This window comes from Heteronotia binoei, chromosome 13 (genome assembly GCF_032191835.1).
Source record: "Heteronotia binoei isolate CCM8104 ecotype False Entrance Well chromosome 13, APGP_CSIRO_Hbin_v1, whole genome shotgun sequence".
Taxonomy (NCBI): Eukaryota; Metazoa; Chordata; class Lepidosauria; order Squamata; family Gekkonidae; genus Heteronotia; species Heteronotia binoei.
Window position 1 is genome coordinate 2,275,759 of NC_083235.1, and position 26,433 is coordinate 2,302,191.

General features: G+C 48.6%; 1 protein-coding gene across 1 annotated transcript in view; it reads right to left on the reverse strand.

The window, feature by feature from the left end:
• SMARCA4 (SWI/SNF related, matrix associated, actin dependent regulator of chromatin, subfamily a, member 4) overlaps positions 1-24,806 on the reverse strand; it is a 138,065-nt gene extending 113,259 nt beyond the window's left edge. Inside the window, exons 1-8 of the mRNA XM_060253503.1 lie at positions 24,729-24,806; positions 22,645-22,891; positions 19,958-20,090; positions 16,426-16,818; positions 15,465-15,563; positions 7,443-7,701; positions 6,290-6,416; positions 4,752-4,925 (exon numbers count right to left, since the gene is read on the reverse strand). Of these exons, the coding sequence (XP_060109486.1) occupies positions 4,752-4,925; positions 6,290-6,416; positions 7,443-7,701; positions 15,465-15,563; positions 16,426-16,818; positions 19,958-20,090; positions 22,645-22,866 (1,407 nt within the window). The 5' untranslated portion in view covers positions 22,867-22,891; positions 24,729-24,806. The remainder of the gene's footprint in view (positions 1-4,751; positions 4,926-6,289; positions 6,417-7,442; positions 7,702-15,464; positions 15,564-16,425; positions 16,819-19,957; positions 20,091-22,644; positions 22,892-24,728) is intronic.
• Between the last annotated feature and the right edge of the window lie 1,627 nt (positions 24,807-26,433).

Here is a 26,433-nt window from a genome sequence, read left to right on the forward strand (position 1 = left end):
TAATTCTTTATCCTGCACCTCACAATAGTGGCCTGAATGTGCAAGACTGTGAAGTGGGATAATTTGTTTCTTAAAGTACCTGTGTGCAATCTGGATGAAAGAATTTAAAGTACCTGTGTGCACTTTCATTTACTTTTCTGCAGACTGCTTGAATTCATTTCAGTGCAGACTGTCTGGGAAAAGAGGTTATGTCAAAATGCCTGCATGAACTCTTGTGTGTCATATTGCAGTCTGTTCAAAGGCAGAAGCTTTGGAATATTAAAGTGCCTTTGTGCACATTTATATCGTTCATCTTAGATTATTCAGAAGTAGAGTCTACTCAGAAGTAGAGGCCAAAAGGTTTTTCCTATTACATAAATATATGTTTTGATAGTATAGTTTCACCCTGATATTTCTTCTATTATAGATACGTATTTGCTCTGGAGCACCCAGAGGGATGATCTGATGTTGGATCACTTGCCTTAGAACACAAGAGAAGCCATGTTGGATCAGGCCAGTGGCCCATCCAGTCCAACACTGTGTGTCACATAAGAACATAAGAGAAGCCCTGTTGGATTAGGCCAGTGGCCCATCCAGTCCAACACTGTGTGTCACACAGTGGCCCAAAAAAATTATATATATATACACACACACACACTGTGGCTAATAGTCACTGATGGACCTCTGCTCCATATTTTTATCTAAACTCCTCTTGAAGGTGGCTATGCTTGTGGCCGCCACCACCTCCTGTGGCAGTGAATTCCACATGTTAATCACCCTTTGGGTGAAGAAGTACTTCCTTTTATCAGTTTTAACCTGACTGCTCAGCAATTTCATCGAATGCCCACGAGTTCTTGTATTGTGAGAAAGGGAAAAAAGTACTTCTTTCTCTACTTTCTCCATCCCATGCATTATCTTGTAAACCTCTATCATGTCACCCCACAGTCGACGTTTCTCCAAGCTGAAGAGCCCCAAGTGTTCTAACCTTTCTTCATAGGGAAAGTGTTCCAGCCCTTTAATCATTCTAGTTGCCCTTTTCTGGACTTTCTCCAACGCTATAATATCCTTTTTTATATTCTTAGCATATTCTATTTTGATGTTTTTAGCATATTCTATTTTTATTTACTTATTTTTAGACTTCTATCCTGCCCCTCCCCTGGGTCACAGGACTTGGGGTGTCTCAGTCACAACATCCAGCAAACAATCCATAAAAGCATTACAAAAACAAACTGCAAAAACATTAAACAACCTATAAAACAGCACCCTAGTTCAGGCATCAGAACAAAACACAATCATTTAGCACCCAATAACCAACAGGCGGTACTGCTAACAGGTGGCAGGGAAACTACAAAAACATTAAAATTACAACTTATAAAACCGCGCCCTAGCTCAGGCATCAGAATGAAACATAATCATTTAGCAGCCAACAGCCAACAGCTGGCAGGAAAACTGCCCTTGACTGTAAGCCTGGCGGAACAACTCCATCTATGTAAACTGCCTCCTGGGGATGGAGGGAGAAAAGGCAGGTGAGGACGTTTAATTAATTCCACTAACACACTTGGACAAAGCGCACAGCCAGCTATTCCCAGGAGCTAAACCCCAGAGGCTCTTAGGAAAAGACGGGGTCAGTCCAGGCTTATACCTGGCCCAGTAAACATGGCCCTTCAGTTCCACAGAGCTGTTTCCACCACCTGTGACAGAGACAGCCAGCTGTGCTTGCACAGCCTTTTACGTGATGCCCAGGGGTCTTGCCCTCACTGGAGGCTTAACCCTTCACAGCCCTGACGGCCCCAGGAGGACAACCAGAGCCATGCAGGTGAAAGAGAGTGACCTCTCACTAGCCAGGAGAGCAAACCTGGGCACATTTCTTGCCTCTGACAGTCAAATGATCTCTCCCTTCCTCACCTTCCAAGCAGCAATTTAATGAACGGCCTGCAGGTGGGGAAAAGCAGTCAAAGAATGCTCCCTCTCTTCAAGCCTCCCTCTCTGATAGTAACTCTAAGCACAAGGCAGAGATAAATGGTAGACAGAAAACTGGGGAAAGGGAGCCAAAAGGAGCAGTGGAGATTCTAAACTGTGGCCTTTTATGTGTATTTATAATCATTGTTTCATTTACATTGTTTTTATTGTGATTTTTAAAAAATAATTTGTTGTTTTGTTTGCATTGTAACCTACCTTGAGTTCCACAAGGTAAAAAGGCAACTAATAAATGTTGTAAATAAAAAAAATTCAAGTATACATCCTTGCTAACGCAATTTCTCATCTCCTACCTACCTACAAACTTTTTGTAAGGTGAAGAAGAAGAAGAAGATATTGGATTTATATCCCGCCCTCCACTCCGAAGAGTCTCAGAGCGGCTCACAATCTCCTTTCCCTTCCCCCCCCCCCCACAACAGACACCCTGTGAGGTAGATGAAGATATTGGATTTATATCCCGCCCTCCACTCCGAAGAGTCTCAGAGCGGCTCACAATCTCCTTTACCTTCCTCCCCGACAACAGACACCCTGTGAGGTAGATGAAGATATTGGATTTATATCCCGCCCTCCACTCCGAAGAGTCTCAGAGGGGCTCACAATCTCCTTTACCTTCCTCCCCCACAACAAACACGCTGTGAGGTGGGTGGGGCTGGAGAGGGCTCTCACAGCAGCTGCCCTTTCAAGGACAACCTCTGCCAGAGCTATGGCTGACCCAAGGCCATTCCAGCAGCTGCAAGTGGAGGAGTGGGGAATCAAACCCGGTTCTCCCAGATAAGAGTCCGCACACTTAACCACTACACCAAACTGGCTCTCCACTACACCAAACTGGCTGTCTGGTGGAGCCAGTCTTTGACTCTACATCTCAGAAAAGGTAGGCAAAAGTTCCCTTTTTTTGCACAAAGGTGCGGTGGACTGATTTTGAACAATTAGAAAAGGGACAAGGGGTTGCTGTATGCAAATGATCCCTCAAAACCCCCTCCAAAGACCAATGACAGCCACCCCCCCAAGATCATAGAATCACAGAGTTGGAAGGGACCTCCAGGGTCATCTAGTCCAACCCCCTGCATTATGCAGGAAACTCAAACACCTCCCCCTAAATTCACAGGATCCTCATTGCTGTCAGATGGCCAACTAGCCTCTGTTTAAAAACCTCTAAGGAAGGAGAGCCCACCACCTCCCAAGGAAGCCTGTTCCACCTAGGTACCGCTCTAACGGTCAGGAAGTTGTTTCTCATGTTGACCCAGAAACTCTTTTGATTCAATTTCAACCCATTGGTTCTGGTCCTTCCTTCCAGGGCCACAGGAAACAGAAATTGGGGGGGGGGGGTGTTTCCCACTCCATACTTCTGAGGCAGCACACAAAGCTACTACTTTAGTGTACTGTGGGCCAAAAATGGCAGTGGGCGATTTCACGGGTATGGGTCATAACAGCTCTATTCACTGACTCTGGCAGGTGATTAAGGGTTTGGCAGTCATTTTGTGGCTGTTCCCACCATGCTGCACCAGAATTCCAAAGGTGCCTGCAGGCCCAAAAACACCAGGGAGCCCTGGTCCTCCTATGGAGGAGGGGTATATAAGTCACTACTAGCCAAAGTGACTAAAGGGAACCTCCATGCTCAGAGACGGTCTCTGAATCTCAGTACCAGGAGGAAAAATCAGGGGAAGGCCTCAGCCTCTGTGCCCTGTGCTTGGCTGTGCAGAGGAACTGGCTGGCTACTGTGTGAGACAGGAGGCTGGACCAGATGGACCTGGTTTGATGCAGCAGGGCTCTTCTGATGTTCTTCTCAGGGGAAGGACTCAGCCTCTCTGCCCTGTTGTTGGCCCTCCAGAGGAGCTGGTTGGCCCCTGTGTGAGACAGGAGGCTGGACTAGGTGGACCCTCCCTGGTCTGACCCAGCAGGGCTCTTCTGATGCTCTTCTCAGGGGAAGGCCACAGCCTCTCTGCTCTGTTGTTGACCCTCCAGAGGAACTGGCTGGCCCCTGCGTGAGATGGGAGGCTGGACTAGATGGACCATTAGTCTGATCCAGCAGGGCTCTTCTGATGTCCTTCTCAGGGGAAGGCCTCAGCCTCTCTGCCCTGTTGCTGGACCTCCAGAGGAACTGGTTGGCCACTGTGTGAGATAGGAGGCTGAACCAGATAGACCCTCGCTGGTCTGATCCAGCAGGGCTCTTCTGATGTCCTTCTCAGGGGAAGGCCTTGGCCTCTATGCCCTTTGTCGGCCCTCCAGAGGAACTGGTTGGCCACTGTGTGAGACAGGAGGCTGGACTAGATGGACCCTCACTGGTCTGACCCAGCAGGGCTCTTCTGATGTTCTTCTCAGGGGAAGGCCTCGACCTCTCTGCCCTGTTGTTGGCCCTCCAGAGGAACTGGGTGGCCACTGTGTGAGACAGGAGGCTGGACTAGATGGACCCTCCCTGGTCTGATCCAGCAGAGCTGTTCTTACATTCTCTCCATAAACAGCTGAGTGAACTGCTGTACAACATTGTAAGTTTCACCTGTCTCCAGTTGACCATCAATGGATCAATGACCTACAATGGGAGCAAAACCCGGAGACTGTCACTTCCATATAAGCACAGCTGGAAAGTGTTTTAGGGTCCTGCTGTTTCTTCACTGAATGAATCAGGGTATGAGGGTCAGGGTGGGGAGTTGGGACGAATCACTTGGTCTGCTCTAACAAAAGATTTTTAAAAGTAAATTACAGATCTGGTTGATAAAAGCGATCTTCCCCTCCATCTCATACTTCCGCCATCTCCAGCATGCCACACTGAAAAAAAACAAACCAAAAGAGAGTCTCACTTGGTGCTTCTGCCGGCGTTTCCGTTCTTGCTCGATCTTCTGCTGCTTCTCCAGTTTCTCGGTGATGCGCGCTTCCCGCAGGGACTGCCTCTTGCTGCGCTTGTAGGCCTTGGCGTTGAGGGCCGTTTCCAGAGCGGTGTCTCTTCTCATGCAGACCACCACCTCTTGACGCAGCTTTGGGACAGAAATCAAACAAGGAGTCGTCAGCTACACGTTGAGACGAAAGAACAGAGGTGAGAAGGCAAGTCGCGCAAAGGGGAAAAACTTCTAACGCTTGTATAACCCCTGCGCATAACCAGTGCAGCTTTGTCAGGGGGAAACCTATCAAAATAATACAAATGTTATATTAAATACATCATCTCATAAACAATTAAAAGATACCGATAACACACAGGACATTATTTTGATTTGTACTCTGCAGGTTTTTATTACATAATAAGTAGAACAGAAAAGCTAGATTTGAGTTCAGGAGTACTTTAGGGATCCACAAGATTTGCAGAGTATGAGCTCGTGAGAGTCAAACTTCCCTCTACAAGAGAGCTGACTTTCAAAAGCTGACACACCATGGAAATTACAGATGAGTTACATCTATTGTACACCCACAGGCAGCCCTGGAGGATTATCGATGCCAACAGTGGACTATTAGTAGTGTCAAATGTTGAACTGATTTTAATTCACAGAATCATAGAATGAGTTGGAAGGGACCTCCAGGATCATCTAGTCCAACCCCCTGCACAATGCAGGAAACCCACAAATACCTACCCCAAATTCACAGGATCTTCATTGCTGTCAGATGGCCATCTAGCCTCTGTTGAAAAACCTCCAAGGAAGGAGAGCCCACCACCTCCCAAGGAGGAAGCCTCTTCCGCTGAGGAACCGCTCTAAACTCACAAACACTTCCCCCTAAATTCATAGGATCCTCATTGCTGTCAGATGGCCCTCTAGCCTCTGTTGAAAAACCTCCAAGGAAGGAGAGCCCACCACCTCCCAAGGAAGCCTGTTCCACTGAGGAACCGCTCTCATGGTCAGGAAGTTCTTCCTACTGCTGCATCGGAAACGCTTTTGATTTAATTTCAACCCATTGGTTCTGGTCCCACCTTATTATGTTTTAATTGGTACATGTATATCTACGTTGTTGTAACCCGCCCTGAGCCTGCTTGCGGGGGGAGGGAGGGCTAAAATTCTAATTAATTAAATTAATTAAATTACATCTTGTTGGTAAAGTGCTCTTGGACTTGAATCCAGCTGCCTACACCAGACCAGCATGGCCACCCTCTGCAACTAAAACCAAAAAGTAATTCCCAAACTGAAGAAGAAGACAACCATAGATTTATACTCTGCTCTTCTCTCTGAATCAGAGACTTCAGAGCGGCTTACAATCCCCTTTATCTTCTTCCCCCACAACAGACACCCTGTGAGGTGGGTGGGGCTGAGAGAGCTCTCTCAGACCAACATGGCTGCCCACCTGGATCTATCTGCATTTCCAAAACAGTTTTGGATCCTGCGAGCGAGAGAGTTTGAGCCGTGGCGCCACCCACCTGTCTCTGGAAGTTCAGCAGTCGTAACGCTTTCAGTTCAATAGTCGCTTTGGTTCGCAGATCACCAGCCAGGGACCCAGGAAGGTTTTCAAGTTCTTGGATTCTGTGGGCGATGCGAGCTTGCAGCCTGCACAACAACACATTCGGATCCAAAGAAATGACTCTTAAGCGTTTCAGCCTTATTAGGTCATCTAAACAAAGAGACGCACCAGCAACTCACCAAAGGGTTAGCGAACCAATGAAAGTTAACTGTGGCTTCAGAAAACTGAGCCCACCCCTTTTCATACATTCATCTCAGTCACACCTACCTCACAGGGTTGTTGTCATGAGGATAAAACAGAGGAGAACAGTGTGAGCCACTTTGAGTCCCCATTGAGTAGAAAGGAAGGATATAAATAAAGTAGATGGTTTTGTGCCATTGTGTGACACAGAGTGCTGGACTGGGTGGGCTGTTGGCCTGATCCAACATGGCTTCTCTTATGTCTGGGGCAGTGATGCTCTGTATTCTTGGTGCTGGGGGGCATAGTGGTAGGGATTCTAGTGTCCTCCTGAGGGCACCTGGTGGACTTCCTGAGGGCACCTGGTTTTTTTGGCCACTGTGTGACACAGAGTGTTGGACTGGATGGGCCCTTGGCCTGATCCAACATGGCTTCTGTTATGTTCTTATGTCTGGGGCAGTGATGCTCTGTATTCTTGGTGCTGGGGGGCATGGTGGGAGGGCTTCTAGTGTCCTCCTGAGGGCACCTGGGTTTTTTGGCCACTGCGCGACAGAGTGTTGAACTGGATGGGCCATTGGCCTGATCCAACACGGCTTCTCTTATGTTCTGATGGTGCCTGGGTTTTTTGGCCACTGCACGACAGAGTGTTGAACTGGATGGGCCATTGGCCTGATCCAACATGGCTTCTCTTATGTTCTTATGTCCTGATGGCACCTGGGTTTTTTGGCCACTGCGCGACAGAGTGATGAACTGGATGGGCCATTGGCCTGATCCAACATGGCTTCTCTTATGTTCTGATGGTGCCTGGGTTTTTTGGCCACTGCGTGACACAGAGTGTTGGACTGGATGGGCCATTGGCTTGATCCAACATGGCTTCTCTTATGTCTGCCACTCTACCCATTATAGAACACTGGCTCTCAGAACCAGCGGGTTACCTGTATTCTCTCTCTTGGAGGATTTCCACGGGGTCCAGTCCTCTTGGTTTCTGGATGGGAGTGATGCGGTTTTGCTTCTGGTGGAGCTGGACCATTGGGGCAGGCTGGGCTGGTTGCCCTGGTGACTGGGTCTGGGGAGGCATGACGGGGGATGCTGCTGGAGGTACCGCCGGAGGTGCTGGTGAAGGACGGCCTGTTGGCTGAGGAGGAATCAGTTTCTGAGGTGTGCTAGTGGGGGCTGCAGCATTTGCCATTGGTCCTGTGGGAGAACAGAATTCGGGGGGAAAGACTGTTAAGACTTTCAGCTGTCCTTACAAGAACAGCCGGTAATGGGTCTCAATCATGAACAGAAAGATTGAGGTCTGCAAGACACAGTTTCTTGTAGGTAAGCACTGGAAAAATCCCACTTTTATTATATTTTAATGTTAACTTTCCCACAAGAACAGCTAGATTTGCATCCACTAGCACCCTAGAGATGACACAGAACATTAACCGGCATGTGCTGCCCTTTACGGTGGGCCTGGGAAGTAGGTTAGGCCAGGGGTGACCAAACTGTGACTTTGGAGCCACATGTTGCTCTTTCACACATATTGTGTGGCTCTCAAAGCCCACACTGTCCCATTGGTCGACTTGTAGTAAGCATTTAATGTTAAAGTTGCTTTCTTTCCACCTCTTCCTCACCCATCTATATTCCTTCCTTCCTTCTTTCTTTATTTCTGCTAATTTGTATTCCACCCTGTCCTGCAAGCGGGCTCAGGGCGGATAACAGCAGAAGTTAAAACAATTAAAAACTACAAGCTAAAACATAAAATACAATAAAACAAATAGCGCATACATCACAGGCGGTGGTTTCCATTGAGCGCATTCTATATATCAGGGGTGGCCAACAGTAGCTCTCCAGATGTTTTCTGCCTACAACTCCCATCAGCCCCAGCCAGCATGGCCAATGGCTGGGGCTGATGGGAGTTGTAGGCAAAAAACTTCTGGAGAGCTACCGCTGGCCACCCCTGCTATATATCAGTACAGCAGTTGGCCCAGAGATGGAATAATAAATTAGCGTACGATAATTTAGCATCATGACAGATAATATAGCATCCTTCCTTCCTCCCTCCCTTCCTTCCTCCTTCGCTCCCTCCCCGTTCCTCCCTCATGGCTCTCAAACGTTTGATGTTCATGTCTTGCGGCTCTCAAACATCTGACGTTTATTCTATGTGGCTCTTACATTAAGCAAGTTTGGCCACCCCAGAGTTAGGCAGTGAACATCATGACACAGATTTAAATTCAGAGCTCCTGGTCTAATTCTGCCACACAATCAGCCGTACTATACTGGCTATCAAATTAGTATGTTACTCTTTAAGCTGCCTCAAATGATGAGTGCAGCCCTCCCCCTGAGCAAAAGGAAATGCACATGCCCCTATCAAACGTTTTTTTCAACCCTCCCCCCCCCAAAAAAAACCAGAAAAATTGGCCATTTCAGGAAAACTGAATAACTTCTTATATGATATTTTCTCTATTATAGTGATGTACAAAACGTTTTTAAATAGAAGGTTTTAGACATTGTTTCAGCTGTACTTGCTCTTTCAAACTAACGGTAGGCAAGGCAGTTCCCGGTATCAGGCAATTATAAGTTGTGTATGTGTAAAAAGGTAAAGGTAGTGCAAGCACCAGTCGTTTCTGACTCTTGGGTAACGTCGCATCATAATGTTTTCACGGCAGACTTTTTATGGGGTGGTTTGCCATTGCCTTCCCCAGTCATCTACACTCTGCCCCCCACCCCCAGGAAGCTGGGTACTCATTTTACCAACCTCGGAAGGATGGAAGGCTGAGTCAACCTTGAGCCAGCTACCTGAACCCAGCTTCCTCCACGATTGAACTCAGGTCGTGAGCAGAAAGCTCTGACTGCAGTACTGCAGCTTTACCCCTCTGCGCTACGGGGCTGCTTTGTGTATGTGTACAGCTCTCAGATTCTTTTGTCTGCTTCAGGTTTCTCCACCCCACGCAGCACTGGAAAGAAATCAACTGACGTTTGGATGTATGCACATCAAAAAACCCCAACACACCAACAAATGGAACAGCAGAGAAATTTGTTCAAATTGGAGCAAACCAGCTCCAAAGGAGACAGAACCAGAAACTCCCTTTTTTTTTTTAAATAAAAAAGCTTCTAATTAGAGAAAAACTTGAGACAGTATTTTCAAAGATGTATTATTTCTTGTTGCATGACTGGTTAATTCTGTCCACAGCTGCTGTGTAGTTCCATAATGTGATGATAATACATCACTAGGATTGAGTACTGCTGCAAATTATACTCAATATCCAGATTTATCAATAATATTGGCAATGGGAAGAAAGAGGAAGGCTGGGTTTTGCTGGAGGAGGGAGGCTGTGGCTCAGTGGCAGAGCATTTTCTTGGCAGGTCTCAGATTCATATGAACCTATGAAGCTGCTGCCTTCTACTGAATCAGACCTCCCTCGGTCCATCAAAGTCAGTCTTGTCTACTCAGACTGGCAGCAGCTCTCCCGGGTCTCCAGCTGAGATTTTTCACACCTCTTTGCCTGGACCCTTTTGAGTTGCAGATACCAGGGATTGAACCTGGGACCTTCTGCTTACCAAGCAGATGCTCTACCACTGAGCCACCCTCTCTCCCCTGATCAGCAGTGGCTCTCCAGGGTCTCAAGCTGAGGTTTTTCACACCTACTTGCCTGGACCCTTTTGAGTTGGAGATGCCGGGGATTGAACCTGGGACCTCCTGCTTACCCAGCAGATGCTCTACTACTGAGCCTGGGTCTCAGGTCAGGGTCTTTTCCATCCTGCCTGGTCCTTTTAACTGGAGATGCCGGGGATTGAACCTGGGACCTTCTGCTTACCAAGCAGATGCTCTCCCACTGAGCCACCGTCCCTCCCCTAAAGGGTGACTCCATAGTGCTGAATATGTGAACATATATAAAAATATGCAGCTGCCTTCTACTGAATCAGACTCCTCTCGGTCCATCAAAGTCAGTCTTGTCTACTCAGATTGGCAGCAGCTCTTTCTCCAGGGTCTCCAGCTGAGGTTTCTCACGCCTACTTTTTGGGCCTTTTTTAGTTGGAGATGCCGGGGATTGAACCTGGGACCTTCTGCTTCCCAAGAAGATGCTCAGCCACTGAGCCACCATCCCTCCCCTAATATGAACATATGAAGCTGCCTTCTACTGAATCAGACCCCCCTGGGTCCATGAAAGTCAGTCTTGTCTACTCAGACTGGCAGCAGCTCTCCAGGGTCTCCAGCTGAGGTTTTTCACGCCTACTTGCCTGGACCCTTTTTAGTTGGAGATGCCAGGGATTGAACCTGGGACCTCCTGCTTCCCAAACAGATGCTCTGCCACTGAGCCACAGCCCCATTCATGGCTCTCCAGGGTCTCAAGCTGAGGTTTTTCACGCCTCTTTGCCTGGACCCTTTTTAGTTGGAGATGCCAGGGATTGAACCTGGGACCTTCTGCTTACCAAGCAGATGCTCTCCCACTGAGCCACTGTCCCTCCCCTATCCCTGGCAGCTCCAGTTATGGCTCAAGTAGGTGATGGAAAAGACCTCTCTCTGCCTGAGACCCTGGAGAGCTGCTGCCAGTCTGAGGAGACCATACTGGCCTTGGTAGACCAATGATTTGATTCAGTATCAGGCATGTGGGGAGGGGATGTGACTCAGTGATAAAGCCCCTGCTTGACAAGCAGAAGGTCCCCAGTTCAATCCCTGGAATCTCCAATTAAAGACCAAGCAGGTGATCTGAAAGACTTCTGCTTGAAACCCTAGAGAGCCTCGGCCAGTCCAAGAAGAAGAGTCCTTACCTTGATAAACCAATGGTCCAATTCAGTATAAGGCAGCTTCACGTGCCCATGTGAGTAAGTACTTGCAGCAAGAAAATATTCAAATACTGACATCTGAGTTACCAAATAGTACTGGGAAGCCCCGTGGCGCAGAGTGGTAAAGCTGCAGTACTGCAGTCAGTGCCCTCTGCTCATGACCTGAGTTCGATCCCAGTGGAAGCTGGGTTCAGGTAGCCGGCTCCAGATTGACTCAGCCTTCCATCCTTCCAAGGTCGGTCAAATGAGTCCCTAGCTTGCTGGGAGGAAAGTGTAGATGACTGGGGAAGGCAAAGGCAAACCGCCCTGTAAAAAGTCTGCCGTGAAAACTCTGTGAAAGCAACGTCACCCCAGAGTCAAAAAACGACTGGTGCTTGCACAGGGGACTACCTTGACCTTTACTGGGATGGATTCAGCATAAACACGTTTAGAGCAAGGTAATTTCAGTGTGATCCGATGCAGACAGACTCCAGTCCGAGTCTTTTACGTAGCCCTGCATACAGGGCTGGTGCGTGGAGTTCTGCCGCCCGAGACACAACCCTGATGTGTGCCCACCTCTCTCCCACAGGGGGAAATTTGTGCACATGTGGCATCATGACATCACCCAGAGGTGACGTCATGTCAGTCACTGAGAGGCAGGGAGATTCCTCCGACTCTTCAGCGCCCAGAACCAATGAGCGGCGCTTTCAAGCCTGTTTCTGGGCACTGAAGGGCCCGGGGAGCCCTTCAGCGGAACCCCTCAGTGTTCAGTCGGAAGCTCAGGGACAATGCGAGCGGGGAGGGGGGCACCCACCCTGCGCCCCTGTTGAGAGCTGGCGCCCTAAGCAACTGCCTACATTGCCTACTCTCACACGCTACCCCTGCCTGCCTAGGACCGACAGTGGCAGATGAACGGCATGCACATTTGAAATGTCTTTTATTTTCTTCCCTCGTTTATCAGGTTTTTGTAGCAAAAATCAAGACAGATTAGTAAACACGAAGAGGAAATATGTGCCCCCGTGCAGAAAGCCCTATGAAATTTTATGCTACTTGTCTGATTTCAAATCAGAGCAAGCCTTCTTAGTTGTGTGCTGTTTGGGAAGGACTCAGAAATGCGGTGCTGAGATATACTTCTTAATTGGAGAGACAGAGCTGCAGCACGTATTCAAGCTCGCCGCGTCAGAAAACGGCTTCGCATAAATACAGTGACTCATCAAGAACAATTCTTAGCTGCCCAATTAAAGTCGCCGTGAACGTGTGTAAAATACACAGGCAATTAAAATGCAATTTCTCCTTCAGCGTGTACGTAGATATTATATTTTATATAACAGTTCTTAATGCCTATATACTATTAGCCACCTGTGTCTCCCATCTGCGGATCAGGGCCACACAGAGGCTGAAGGGATGATTCTGCGAACTCAGAGGCCCCCAAAGGAAGACGGTGCTGGGAGGAGAGAAGAGCTCCCTGGTGCTGGGCGAGCCGCAGAAAGCAGCAGGGGGAGGAAGAGTTTGCTGCCTCACTTGGAGCTGCTCTGGCTGACCTAGCGGGGGGGGGGGGGGGAGTCGGAACTGCTTTGGGCTGCAGAAGGCTGCCAGGGAGCCCCTGCTCCATGCTGGGCTTGGCAACAGTGTGGGGAGGAAGAAGAAGAAGGAGGAGGAGAAGAAGCAAGAGAAGAAAAAGAAGAAGACAATGAAGAAAAAGAAGAATTTTATTTTATTTATTTTATTTTAGTATATTTATAGTCCACCCTGCCTCATAATGGGCTTAGGATGGATCACAAGCACAATAAAACAGTAAAAATCCAACACTAAAACCATAAAAGGAGGAGGAGGAGAAGAAGAAAGAGAAGGAGAAGAAGAAGCAGGAGAAGAAAAAGAAGACGACAATGAAGAAGAATTTTATTTTATTTATTTTATTTTCGTAGATTTATAGTCCACCCTTCCCCATAATGGGCTTAGGATGGATCACAAGTTTAAAAATCCAACAATAAAACCATAAAAGAAGGAGGAGGAGAAGGAGAAGAAGAAGAAGAAACAAGAGAAGAAAAAGAAGACAATGAAGAAAAAGAAGAATTTTATTTTATTTTAGTAGATTTATAGTCCACCCTTCCTCATAATGGGCTTAGGATGGATCACAAGCACAATAAAACAGTAAAAATCCAACAATAAAACCATAAAAGAAGGAGGAGGAGACCGCAGATTTATACCTCGCCCTTCTCTCTGAATCAGAGGCTCAGAGCGGCTCACAATCTCCTTTATCTCCTTCCCCCACAACAGACACATTGTGAGGTGGGTGGGGCTGAGAGAGCTCTCACAGAAGCTGCCCTTTCAAGAACACCTCTGCGAGAGCTATGGTTAACCCAAGGCCATTCCAGCACCTGCAAGTGGAGGAGTGGAGAATCAAACCCGGTTCTCCCAGATATAAGAGTTGGCACACTTAACCACTACACCAAACTGGCTCTCCCTCCCCCCCCCCATGAGTTTCAAAGGCCCCACCTGTATCTTCATATTCTGACTATGAAATTATACAGTCAATGAACTGACCCACAGCGGGGCTTGCACAGGAGACATTCCCAAGCGACAACAGCCCTGAGTGTCCATCTGAATTCTGCACAAGTTATATGAACTATCCATAAAGCTGAGGATCTCTGCATTCCTTCTGAACTCCTGGAGCTGCAGATATTTAAAATGCCTCAATGCATGCAAGAAACAGGAACTTGAAGGAAATCCGAGTGAAATGTGCAAATCTTATGATTTCTACAGGCACATTGTGGTAAAAAGGTCAAGGTAGTGCCGTGTGCAAGCACCAGTCGTTTCCGACTCTGGGGTGACGTCACATCATGACACTTTCACGGCAGACTTTTTTACAGGGTGGTTTGCCCTTGCCTTCCCCAGTCCTCTACACTTTCCCCCCAGCAAGCTGTCGTAAACTAGTATAAATGTAAGTGTAGCAGTTTCCCCCCCTCCCCACAGAACTGCCCCAAATCCTGGAATTTTTAGATCAGACAGGCTGCTAAGAATACCCTGCGCTGCAGATTGTTGACGTTGCAGATCTTTACCTGCACCAGCCCCATTCCAACTCCCAAATTTACCTCGGAAGAAGGAACCTGCAACATGTATGGATATGTATGAGAAAGGCCAAGAGAAAAGGATTTTACATTACAAAATTAAAACCAGATCTGGTGTTGCAGACCAATTGAAGACTACCGATTTAACGGTTATTATTTTTGATGTTCGTACACAGCATTAAAGAGTAATCCATCAGACAGAGGTGTCATCTTTTCCCACTAACGAAAAGAAATGGCCTATTAAACTTGGATAAACCAGATTTTTTTTTTGACAAAACATACATTTCATGAGCTGAAATATCTGCATTTCAAATTGCAGTTCCCAGACAGGCACATTTTGATAATTTACTATATTATTATCCAGACATCTTTAGAAGAAGATGATGATCTTGGATTTATATCCTACCCTCCACTCCGAATCTCTCGAGTCTCAGAGTGGCTCACAATCTCCTTTATCTTCCTCCCCAACAACAGACACCCTGTGAGGTGGGTGGGGCTGAGAGAGCTCTCCCAGAAGCTGCCCTTTCAAGGACATTGAGTGCTATGGCTGACCCAAGGCCCCAAGTCATCCCAGCAGGTGCAAGTGGAGGAGTGGGGAATCAAACCCTGTTCTCTCAGATAAGAGAGCTCTGGCTGACCCAAGGCCATTCCAGCAGCTGCAAGTGGAGGAGTGAGGAATCAAACCCGGTTCTCCCAGATAAGAGAGCTCTGGCTGACCCAAGGCCATTCCAGCAGCTGCGAGTGGAGGAGTGGGGAATCAAACCCGGTTCTCCCAGATAAAAGAGCTCTGGCTGACCCAAGGCCATCCCAGCAGGTGCAAGTGGAGGAGTGGGGAATCAAACCCGGTTCTCCCAGATAAGAGTCCGCACACTTCACCACTACACCAAACTGGCTTTAAGTGCCACTTTAACACCCTGACACAAACAGCCAAATTGCGTTCGCCGAAACAATAAGACACGGCAACAAATCCATGCAATCTATAGCGCAGTAGCTGCAGCAAAACCCGCAAGTCCTCTTCAACATTTGGTGGACTTTTACGATCCCAAATATCTTTATTATTCCTCTATTTCACATTTAAATATGTTAATCAGATACAAATTGGAGCTTCGGTGAATTCCCCCCTGCCCAAAGGAGTCTTACCTTCAGGCCAGGGCTTTGGGGGTCCGCCAGGGGGCTGCCCAGGCATTCCTGGGGGAACTCCTGAGGGTCCAGGAGGGGGCATGTTAGGCCCTCCCATACCTGCGTAAACATTGGATAATTATATATTTGCACACATCCACAGGGAAAGACTGTTCCTCTTACATAGTTCCCTTCATTCACTTATTCGCCTGAAGAGTCATTATCACATGGAATTCACTGCCACAGGAGGTGGCGGTGACTGCCAGCATAGCCAGCTTCAAGAGGGGATTGGATCAACATCTGGATCAGAGGGCCATCAGTGGTTTAGCCACAAGGTATAGATCAGGGGTGGCCAAACTGTGGTTCGGGAGCCATGTGCGGCTCTTTCACACACATTGCGTGGCTCTTGAAGCCCCTACCGCCCAGTCGGCTGGCTTGGAGAAGAGATCCCTCTCTTTAAATCATTTCTCCAAGCTAGTCAGCCAGTGGCGTGAAGAATGTATTTAAAATTAAAGCTGCTTTCTTTCTACCCCTCCCTCCCTTCTTTCTTGTCTGGAGACTCAAACATCTGATGTCCATGTCTTGTGGCTCTCAAACATATGACGTTCGTTCTATGTGGCTCTTATGTTAAGCAAGTTTGGCCACCCCTGGTATAGATGGAACACTGTGTCTGGGGCAGTGATGGCCTGTATTCTTGGTGCTTGGGGGGGGGGAACAGTGGGAGGGCTTCTGGAGTCCTGGCCCTGCTAGTGGACCTCCTGATGGCCTCTAGGTTTTGGCCACTGTGTGACAAGAGTGTTGGATTTGATGGGTTACTGGTCTGACGCAACATGTAAGGTTTTCAAGTCAAGAATGCTCTGTATTTTGGTGCTTGGGAGGCCAACAGTGGGAGGAAGCGGCACAGGTCTAGAAAAGGAGAAGAGGATCCCTTTGCAGCTCCTGCCCAGGAGGAATCTCCCAACACACAAAGCTTGTTACGTACCATGAGGTCTGTTGTAGTTCGGAGGTGTTGGGCCCGGGGCAGGCCCTGGTCCTTGCACAGGTCCTGTCCCAGACACAGAAGGCGGAGGTAGAGTTGGCATTTGCTGCTGCATCCCGGGCATCGGCCTTTTCCCCTGCACGGCCATCTGGAGATGGTCAGGTAAAGGCTGTCCTCTGGCGAGCATTTTGTAGGCCATGATCTGAGCCCTCAGCTGATGCAACTGGTTCTGGTTAAAAGGAGTCGGGCCTCGATTCTGCTGCCCTAGAGCTTGGGGGTCAGACCCATCTAATGGAACTCCTCCAGGCCCAGAGGGCATCTGGGGGCCAGAAGAAGGGCCGTTAGCCGGGACTGGACTGGACGCATGCTCAGAGCCACCAAGAGGGGAAGGGTAACCTGGTGAAAGAGACAGAGAAGCTATGTAATCTCCATACTCAAACATAAAAAGTCTTATTTTACAGATCCTTTGGAATTTTAGACCCACATGTGGCTCTTTCAGACATCTTGCGTGGCTCTTGAAGCCCACACTGCCCCAGCGGATGGATTGGAAAAGGCATTTAAATCCCTTCTCCAAGCCAAGGCAGCCAGTGGCTTGGAGAATGCATTTAAAGTTACTTTCTTTCCACCTCCCTCCCCCTCCTCCCATCTATTTGCCCTTCTTCCTTCCTTCCAGCTCTCAAACATCTGACACTCGTGTCTTGTGACTCTCAAACATCTAATTCTTGGTGCTTGTGGGGGGCAAAGTGGAAGGGCTTCTAGCCCCACATGAACCTCCTGATGGCACTTGGGGGGTTTTTGGCCACTGTGTGACACAGAGTGTCAAATGGATGGGCCGTTGGCCTGATCCAACATGGCTTCTCTTATGTGACACAGAGTGTTGGATTGGATGGGCCACTTGCCTGATTCAACATGGCTTCTCTTATGTGACACAGAGTGTTGGACTGGATGGGCCACTGGCCTGATTCAACATGGCTTCTCTTATGTGACACAGAGTGTTGGACTGGATGGGCCATTGGCCTGATCCAACATGGCTTCTCTTATGTGACACAGAGTGTTGGACTAGATGGGCCGTTGGCCTGATCCAACATGGCTTCTCTTGTGACACAGAGTGTTGGACTGGAGGGGCCATTGGCCTGATCCAACATGGCTTCTCTTATGTGACACAGAGTGTTGGACTAGATGGGCCGTTGGCCTGATCCAACATGGCTTCTCTTATGTGACACAGAGTGTTGGAATGGAGGGGCCATTGGCCTGATCCAACATGGCTTCTCTTATGTGACACAGAGTGTTGGACTAGATGGGCCATTGGCCTGATCCAACATGGCTTCTCTTATGTGACACAGAGTGTTGGACTGGAGGGGCCGTTGGCCTGATCCAACATGGCTTCTCTTATGTGACACAGAGTGTTGGACTAGATGGGCCGTTGGCCTGATCCAACATGGCTTCTCTTATGTGACACAGAGTGTTGGACTGGAGGGGACGTTGGCCTGATCCAACATGGCTTCTCTTGTGACACAGAGTGTTGGATTGGAGGGGCAACTGGCCTGATCCAACATGGCTTCTCTTATGTTCTTAATCAGGGTCGACCTTACTCATCTTCTGAGATTGGAGAAGACTGATAACCCTGGGCAATCCAGGAAAGGGCACACCATCAAAGCTGGCTGGGAATGCATGCCTACTTCATCAGACAGTGGAATGGGGTAGAGCTACATACAGCTGGTGCAGGAGCTCTGCTCACTGTACCCCATTACACTGTCTGATAAAGTCTGCCTGCACATGAAAGCTTCCATTCTGAATAAAAATTTGTTGGTCTTAAAGGTGCTACTGGACTCTACTGCTTCAGACCAGGGACGGCCAAACTGTGGCTCTTCCACACACACTGTGTGGCTCTCAAAGCCCCCACCACCCTGTTGGCTGGCTTGGAAAGGACATCTCTCTCTTAAAATCACTTCTTCAAGCCCAGCCAGTCACAGTGGCCCCCAACCTTTTTGGCACCAGGGACCAGTTTTGTGGAAGACAATTCTTTCACGGACTGGAGGGGATGGGGGTGCTGGAGATTTGGCTGCCCCCACTCCCCCATTCCATCCCTGGTCCCCCATGGGGGTCTTTAAATGAGTAGGCGAATGTCTCTGCCTGACCGTGGCCCGGTTGCTAATAGGCCACATACCAGTACCAGCCCCGGGGACCGCTAGCTTGGAGAATGCATTTAAAGTTGCTTTCTTTCCACATCTCCCTCCCCCTTCTATTTGCCTTCCTTCCTTGTGGCTCTCGAAGAAGAAGAAGATATTGAATTTATATCCCGCCCTCCACTCCGAAGAGTCTCAGAGCAGCTTACAATCTCCTTTACCTAACTCCCGCACAACAGAAACCCTGTGAAATGGGTGGGGCTGGAGAGGGCTCTCACAGCAACTGCCAGAGCTCTGGCTGACCCAAGGCCATTCCAGCAGGTGCAAGTGGAGGAGTGCGGAATCAAACCTGGTTCCCCCACATAAGAGAGCTCTGGCTGACCCAAGGCAATTCCAGCAGGTGCAAGTGGAGGAGTGGGGAATCCTACCCGGTTCTCCCAGATGAGAGCTCTCTGGCTGACTCAAGGTCATTCCAGTAGGTGCAAGTGGGGAATCCAACCTGGTTCTCCCAGATAAGAGAGTTCTGGCTGACCCAAGGCCATTCCATCAGCTGCAAATGGAAGTGTGGGGAATTAAACCGATTCTCCCAGATAAGAGAGCTATGGCTGACCCAAGGCCATTCCAGCAGCTGCAAGTGGAGGAGGGGGGAATCCAACCCGGTTCTTCCAGATAAGAGAGCTCTGGCTGACCCAAGGCCATTCCAGCAGCTGCAAGTGGAGGAGGGGGTAATCCAACCAGGTTCTTCCAGATAAGAGATCTCTGGCTGACCCAAGACCATTCCAGCAGGTGCAAGTGAAGGAGTGGTAAATCAAACCCGGTTCTCCCAGATAAGAGAGCTCTGGCTGACCCAAGGCCATTTCAGCAGCTGCAAGTGAAGGAGTGGGGAATCAAACACGGTTCTCCCAGATAAGAGAGCTCTGGCTGACCCAAGGCCATTCCAGCAGGTGCAAGGGGAGGAGTGGGGAATCAAGCCCGGTTCTCCCAGATAAGAGAGCTCTGGTTGACCCAAGGCCATTTCAGCAGCTGCAAGTGGAGGAGTGGGGAATCAAACCCGGTTCTCCCAGATAAGAGAGCTCTGGCTGACCCAAGGCCATTCCAGCAGGTGCAAGGGGAGGAGTGGGGAATCAAGCCCGGTTCTCCCAGATAAGAGAGCTCTGGCTGACCCAAGGCCATTCCAGCAGGTGCAAGGGGAGGAGTGGGGAATCAAACCCAGTTCTCCTAGATAAGAGTCCGCACACTTCATCACCACACCAAACTGGCTCTCCAAACTCTCTCGAACATCTGATGGTCGCGTCTTGCAGCTCTCAAACATCAGATGTTTATTCTAGGCGTCAAGCGAGTCTGGCCACCCGGTTTCAGACCAACACAGCTGCCCACCTGGATCTATCTACATTCCAGAAAGCAGTTACCTTGAGAATGCTGGTCCATGGGGCTGGGAGGAGGGCCCATCCCCGTGTGCCCGCCTGCCCTCATGCCCATGCCCTTCATCTGGCTGTAGCGGGGATCCTCCGACAGGCCTTTCTCATGCATGGGATCCATTGGCTGCAACGACAGGGGAAACCGGACTTCTAAAACCCATTAAGATACAATCTGTTCAAAAGAGCTCAAATGCTCCCCAGTGCCGAACAGAGCTGAGTGTTGAAATGCAGGAGTGCTTCGGCTGCCATCTGAGCTACAGGCATCCTTGATGAGCTGATGTCTCATCCTTAGTGGTGCCTCAGCTCTGGCAATACAATAAACCCAATCAAGAGAAGCGTCGCTCAGGCAGATGCCTGCTAATTGAAGGGGAAGGACTGTCCGAGAACAGATACCCATGCATAAAGGTTCACATATTTTAGACCAAAGTTGTTCCAGTCATGAATAATACACAGCAAATCTTCTGCATCTCTCCATCACCAACAAAAAAACCCCACCCAGTACTCTCCCAGCAATGTGAGCATGAGAAGTGCAGTATAGATTTCTGTGAACGTTATAACCTTGGATTGGATTCTGCTGGGCTCTCTGCTGGTACAGACAAGGAGAAGGTGAAGATATTGGATTTATACCCCACCGTTCACTCTGAATCTCAAGAGTCTCAGAGTAGTTTACAATCTCCTTTACCTCCCCTCCCCCCCCACAACAGACACCCTGTGAGGTAGGTGGGGCTATGAGAGCTCTTACAGCAGCTGCCCTTTCAAGAACAGCCCTGTGAGAGCTATGGCTGACCCAAGGCCATTCCAGTAGCTGCAAGTGCAGGAGTGTGGAATCAAACCCGGATTTCCCAGATAAGAGTCCACACACTTAACCACTACACCAAACTGGCTTTACAATCTTTCTTTTTGAGGAAAATACTGGGATTACCCAACTGTGCTCCTTTTTCTGCAATTTGCATGGAAAATGGACTGTTGCTGCTGGAAACTCGCGCCTGGCTTCTGACCTTTAAGTTTTGGGTGCGCCTTTTATTTAACTCTGATCAGAATTCTTTCAACTTTTTGATGCTGATGGACCATCATGCGTCAAAATGGTTGACCCTGATCCAAAAGAAAATTACATCCATAGGAATTTCCTTGGATGCATTTTATCTATCCTCTGCTTCTGCGGTATTTCAATCCATCAAACGTAGACTACTAGATATCCAGTTGCAACGTCTGACTGAGGCAGCTCGGAAATCTTGCTCCCCAAGTCACCTGGGTTTATCCCAGACTCCCGGGCTTCTAGCTCCCTATTTCCTCTTTTTAACTGATCCTCACCAAAGAAGAGCACTCATGCTGGCTAGATTCAATGCATTACCATCGGTCATCCTTTTCGGAAGATACCACAGAATCCCCCACAATCTTAGACGATGCCCTTGTAGCCAAGGAGTCATCGAAACGGTCCCTCATGTTCTTCTGGACTGCTCTTTCTAAAGCAGTCCACGAGCAAGATACCTAGATGCACTGCTCACCAACCATCAAGGCCTTTCTGACAATGCCAAGGTCCGTTTTTTACTCCACGGGAAACACAACTTTGTCACTACTCATGTTGCTTGCTTTTTACAGGTTGCGATCAAAATTAGAGAGGCTTTTACTCATGCATAGCCCACAGCTAGTTTATGTCATTTAACTTTTGCTGGTTTTTAAGATTTTATTATATTCTATAGTGTTACTGTTGGTTTTACACTATACTGTATTCTCACATTAATGCCAATAAAGGTCTAAAGGTCACATCTGATGTCCTGTGTTTCCATTCCTGTGAAAAGGGAAAAGGCACTAGGACGGGGTGGCCAACGGTAGCTCTCCAGATGTTTTTTTCCCTACAGCTCCCATCAGCCCCAGCCATTGGCCATGCTGGCTGGGGCTGATGGGAGTTGTAGGCGAAAAACATCTGGAGAGCTACCGTTGGCCACCCCTGCTATAAATCACTGTGTTCCTGGCTTCCTCTAATTTTCGTTTATTTCGTTGTGGAATGCTATTGCCAATTTCCTTTCTGTCAGCATTGAATTGCATCAGGCTCCCCCCCCACACACACTCTGTTTCCCCAGAATACATCCCTGACACACTTTTTGCCCCATTGTGGGGCTGCTTGAGCATTGAATACTGTCTCCCAGGGGTGGCCAACAACTTCCTACACCCCCTACAACTTTTTTGGCTACAACTTCCGTCACCCCCAGCCAGCATGGGAGTTGTAGGCAAAAACCACCTGGAGAGCTACCGTTGGCCACCCCTGCCCTATAAAGTACCAGCACTCACTTGGAGAAGATCTGAATTTGAGCTTAATACTTAAGAGGCTGACAAGATTTTGGGGGTATAAGCTTTTATTTATTTATTTGTTCGATTTATAGAATCGAACAAATTTTGAGAATCAAAGTTCCTGTATCTAATGAAGAGGACTTTGACTTTTGAAAGCTCGTCCTCTGAAAACCTTGTTGGCATTTACACTGCAGGGGTGGCCAACGGTAGCTCTCCAGATGTTTTTTTGCCTACAACTCCCATCAGCTCCAGCCATTGGCCATGCTGGCTGGGGCTGATGGGAGTTGTAGGCAAAAAAAAACATCTGGAGAGCTACCGTTGGCCACCCCTGCACTAGGGGAATGAGAAGACGCCACTAAAACACACACAGCAGTGCTCAAGTTTATTACCTTATGCATCGGATGCATGTTGTCCTGAGAATAACCTCCAGGCCCCTGGGGCGGTATCGGGTGCCCTGCTGACGGTGGCCCGGGGCTGGGGCCCATCATGCTGTGCGCAGAACCAGGGGACGGCCCGGGACTGGGGCCCAGCATAGCACCAGGAGAAGGGCCAGGGCCGGGGGAAGGCCCGGGGCGAGGCGTCCCGCTCATCGGAGGGTCGGGAGTGGACATCTTCAACAACGTTCCGAGTAATATCCTAGCACAAAATAATCTGTTGTTAGCAAAAGGAAAAGGAAATATCCACCTCTTGATGAAATGCAATCAGGAGCCAACAGCAGGGCATCGTTTGTTTATTGGATTTATAACCTGCACCCTCTGCCCAGCAGAGGCCTCAGGGCACTTCACAGCTTAGCCGTAAAACTGAAAATAGATAATGAAACTGATAAACACAAATAACCACGATAAAGAAGAAGAAGACTGCAGATTTATACCCCGCCCTTCTCTCTGAATCAGAGACTCAGAGTGGCTTACGTTCTCCTAAATCTTCTTCCCCCCACAATAGACACCATGTGAGGTGGGTGGGGCTGAAAGGGCTCTGACAGCAGCTGCCCTTTCAAGGACAACCTCTGCCAGAGCTATGGCTGACCCAAGGCCATTCCAGCAGCTGTGAGTGGAGGAGGGCGGAATGAAACCCGATTCTCCCAGATAAGAGAGCTCTGGCTGACCCAAGGCCATTCCAGCAGCTGCAAGAGGAGGAGTGGGGAATCAAACCTGATTCTCCCAGATAAGAAGATTGCAGATTTATACCCCACCCTTCTCTCTGAATCAGAGACTCAGAGCGGCTTACAATCTCCTACATCTTCTCTCCCCACAACAGACATCCTGTGAGGTGGGTGGAGCTGAGAGGGCTCTCACAGCAGCTGCCCTTTCAAGGACAACCTCTGCCAGAGCTATGGCTGACCCAAGGCCATTCCAGCAGGTGCAAGTTGAGGAGTGGGGGATCAAACCCGGTTCTCCCAGATAAGAGTCCGCACACTTAACCACTACACCAAACTGGCTCTCACAGAAGCTGCCCTTTCAAGGACAATGTGAGGGCTATGGCTGACCCAAGGCCATTCCAGCAGCTGCAAGAGGAGGAGTGGGGAATCAAATCCGGTTCTCCCAGATAAGAGTCCACACACTTTACTACACCAAACTAGCTCTCTAATTAAAATTCAACAAAATTCTAATTAAAATTCAACAAGTCATCAACTCTGGAAATCTGGCTGGCCAGTTCATCCATTCTCTTGGTTAATTAAATGTTGCAAAAAACAAGGCAGTCTTGCATGCCCCACAGGACCTGAACAGAACCTGAAGGGCATGAACCTCCTCAGAGAGCTGGTTCCAGAGGGCAGGGGCCGCCACTGAGAAGGTCCTTGCCCTAATGGATGACAAACAAGTTATTTGTGAACCAGGCACCTGCTATAGGCCCTGCGATGGCCAGAGGGGGCAAGGGGGTGTCGTCACAACCACAAGCCAACTCTGCTCTGAAAGCAATCGCCACCTGGGGTTTAGCTATGAGAAGGTACTGAGGACAGGCGGGGCTCCCAAAGTGTCTGCATTATTGGGCATGACCAGGGCTTGCCCCTGTATTGAATCTACATGCCCATCGCCTGAGATTCACAAGGAAACTGTGACTGGAAATAAATGAAAGATTAAAAAAGAACTTGATTGCTAGATTTGCATGTCTTGCAGTGGGGACCACTGTTCTTTCCCTAGAAAAGGAAGAGTAGGTTTTTCTACCCTGCTTTTGTCTGCTTTAAGGAGTCTCAAAGCAGCTTAGAGCCGCTTTCCCTTTCCCCCCCCCGCAAGAGACACCCTGTGAGATAGGTAGCTAGGGCTGAGGAAGTCCTGAAAGAACTGTGCCAGCAGGCTTTATGTAGAGGAGTGGGGAATCATTCTAAACTTGGCAGCCTATTCTGAGGTGTCTAGCTTTATTTCCTGACATGCTAACCATGCCACGGAGCAATGGACGGACAGAAAGAATGACTTATTATTCCCCTAATTTCTAAAACAACTGCAATGTCAATCCTTTCTCATTTCGTTTCACCTACCTGTGAACATCAACGTCTTGCTAACTCATAGCAGAAGTTCCTGTTTGACCATGAGGGCACCCGCTGACTGCCAGTGCTGCTGGAAGGAAATGCGGCAATTAATATTCTGCTTAAATTTGTGCATAGTTAAGCCCCTTCAAGGTCACATCCAACCTCAACAACTACTACAGTTTAATACAGGGGAATGAGATCTTTAAACGTATGTTCCTTTTCACACGTTCCCTGCAAGGAGGGTCAAGACGGAACAAGAAAGAATCCAAAGTTCTCTTTGGCTCCTAGAAAGAAGATTGACACACACACACACCCCGGGGCGCAAACTGACCTAGAAGAGACAGCAGGCAACACTCAACTTTGAATTCCTAGAATTAGAGTGGCGCACCAGGGGGAAAAAAATTGGTTATTTTTCAGATCTGGAAATCAGGGTGGGCATAATCATCTGCATTCTGGATTATTTGGGTCCCAAATACTGATTTAGTATTTGGATTTGGGGTTTTCCCCCCGCTGGATTCCAAAATTATTTGGGGCCATCATTCCTTAGATTGGATGATCTTTCCAGAGGGGTCGAAGGGCAGTTTTTTGAGCAAATGTCACCAAAACTGCAGCAGAGTTAGGGCTAGGTAAAGCTAAAGGTAGTCCCCTGTGCAAGCACTGGTTGTTTCCGACTCTGGGGTGACGTCGCATCACAATGTTTTCACGGCAGACTTTTTACAGGGTACTTTGCCATTGCCTTCCCCAGTCATCTACACTTTCCCCCCAGCAAGCCGGGGACTCCTTTGACCGACCTCGGAAGGATGGAAGGCTGAGTCAACCTGGAGCTGGCTACCTGAACCCAGCTTCCGCTGGGATCGAACTCAGGTTGCGAGCAGAGAGCTCAGACTTCAGTACTGCAGCTTTACCACTCTGTACCACAGGGTTCCTGTTAACACTACCTGTCCCCTATGAAAGGAAAGGTCCCCTGTGCAAGCACCAGTTGTTTCCGACTCTGGGGTGACGTTGCTTTCACAATGTTTTCACGGCAGACTTTTTACGGGGTGGTTTGCCCTTGCCTTCCCCTAAAGACACCCCCAATTTTCAGGTGAATTGAACCATGGGGTTAAGTTCTATGGGCACCTGAACAAAGTGTCCCCAGCCATCTTCCATGATTACCTATTTGTGGGGGGCAGGATTTCATGGTCTCTTCAGGGCAAAGACTAGCCAAACATACTAGAGAAAGCAAAGCAACCACTGGCCAGAAGCCTTACAGATGCAAACAGAACCAATGAACCCAGAAGAAACAAGAACAAACCAGAGAACTGCAACAGAACTACAGGCCAATGTGGCAAGCCAGACGCAACCAATGTCAAACTAGAGAATCCAATTTAAGCCGGGGGGGGGGGCACTGTCACAAGCCCAACAGGACCAATGTCGAAAACTACAGAAGCCAATCAGAACCCAGGCCAATGTGGCAGCAAGCCCAACAGAATCAGTATCAGAAATTCCCAGCAGAAGAGACCTGGCACTAAAATGTGTGACCCCCATTTGCCTCCCTCTCCCCTTCCTCATGTTGCCAAAACCCCTCAAGTTTGGTTCTTTAAAATACTGGCCCTGAATATTCCCAAATATTCCCAGGGATATCTGGGATCAGGATATTGGTATTGACTAAGATTCTCTAATGTGTATCCAGAGTCTAATTACAATTCCCCCCCCCAAAAAAAAACCCCTTTGG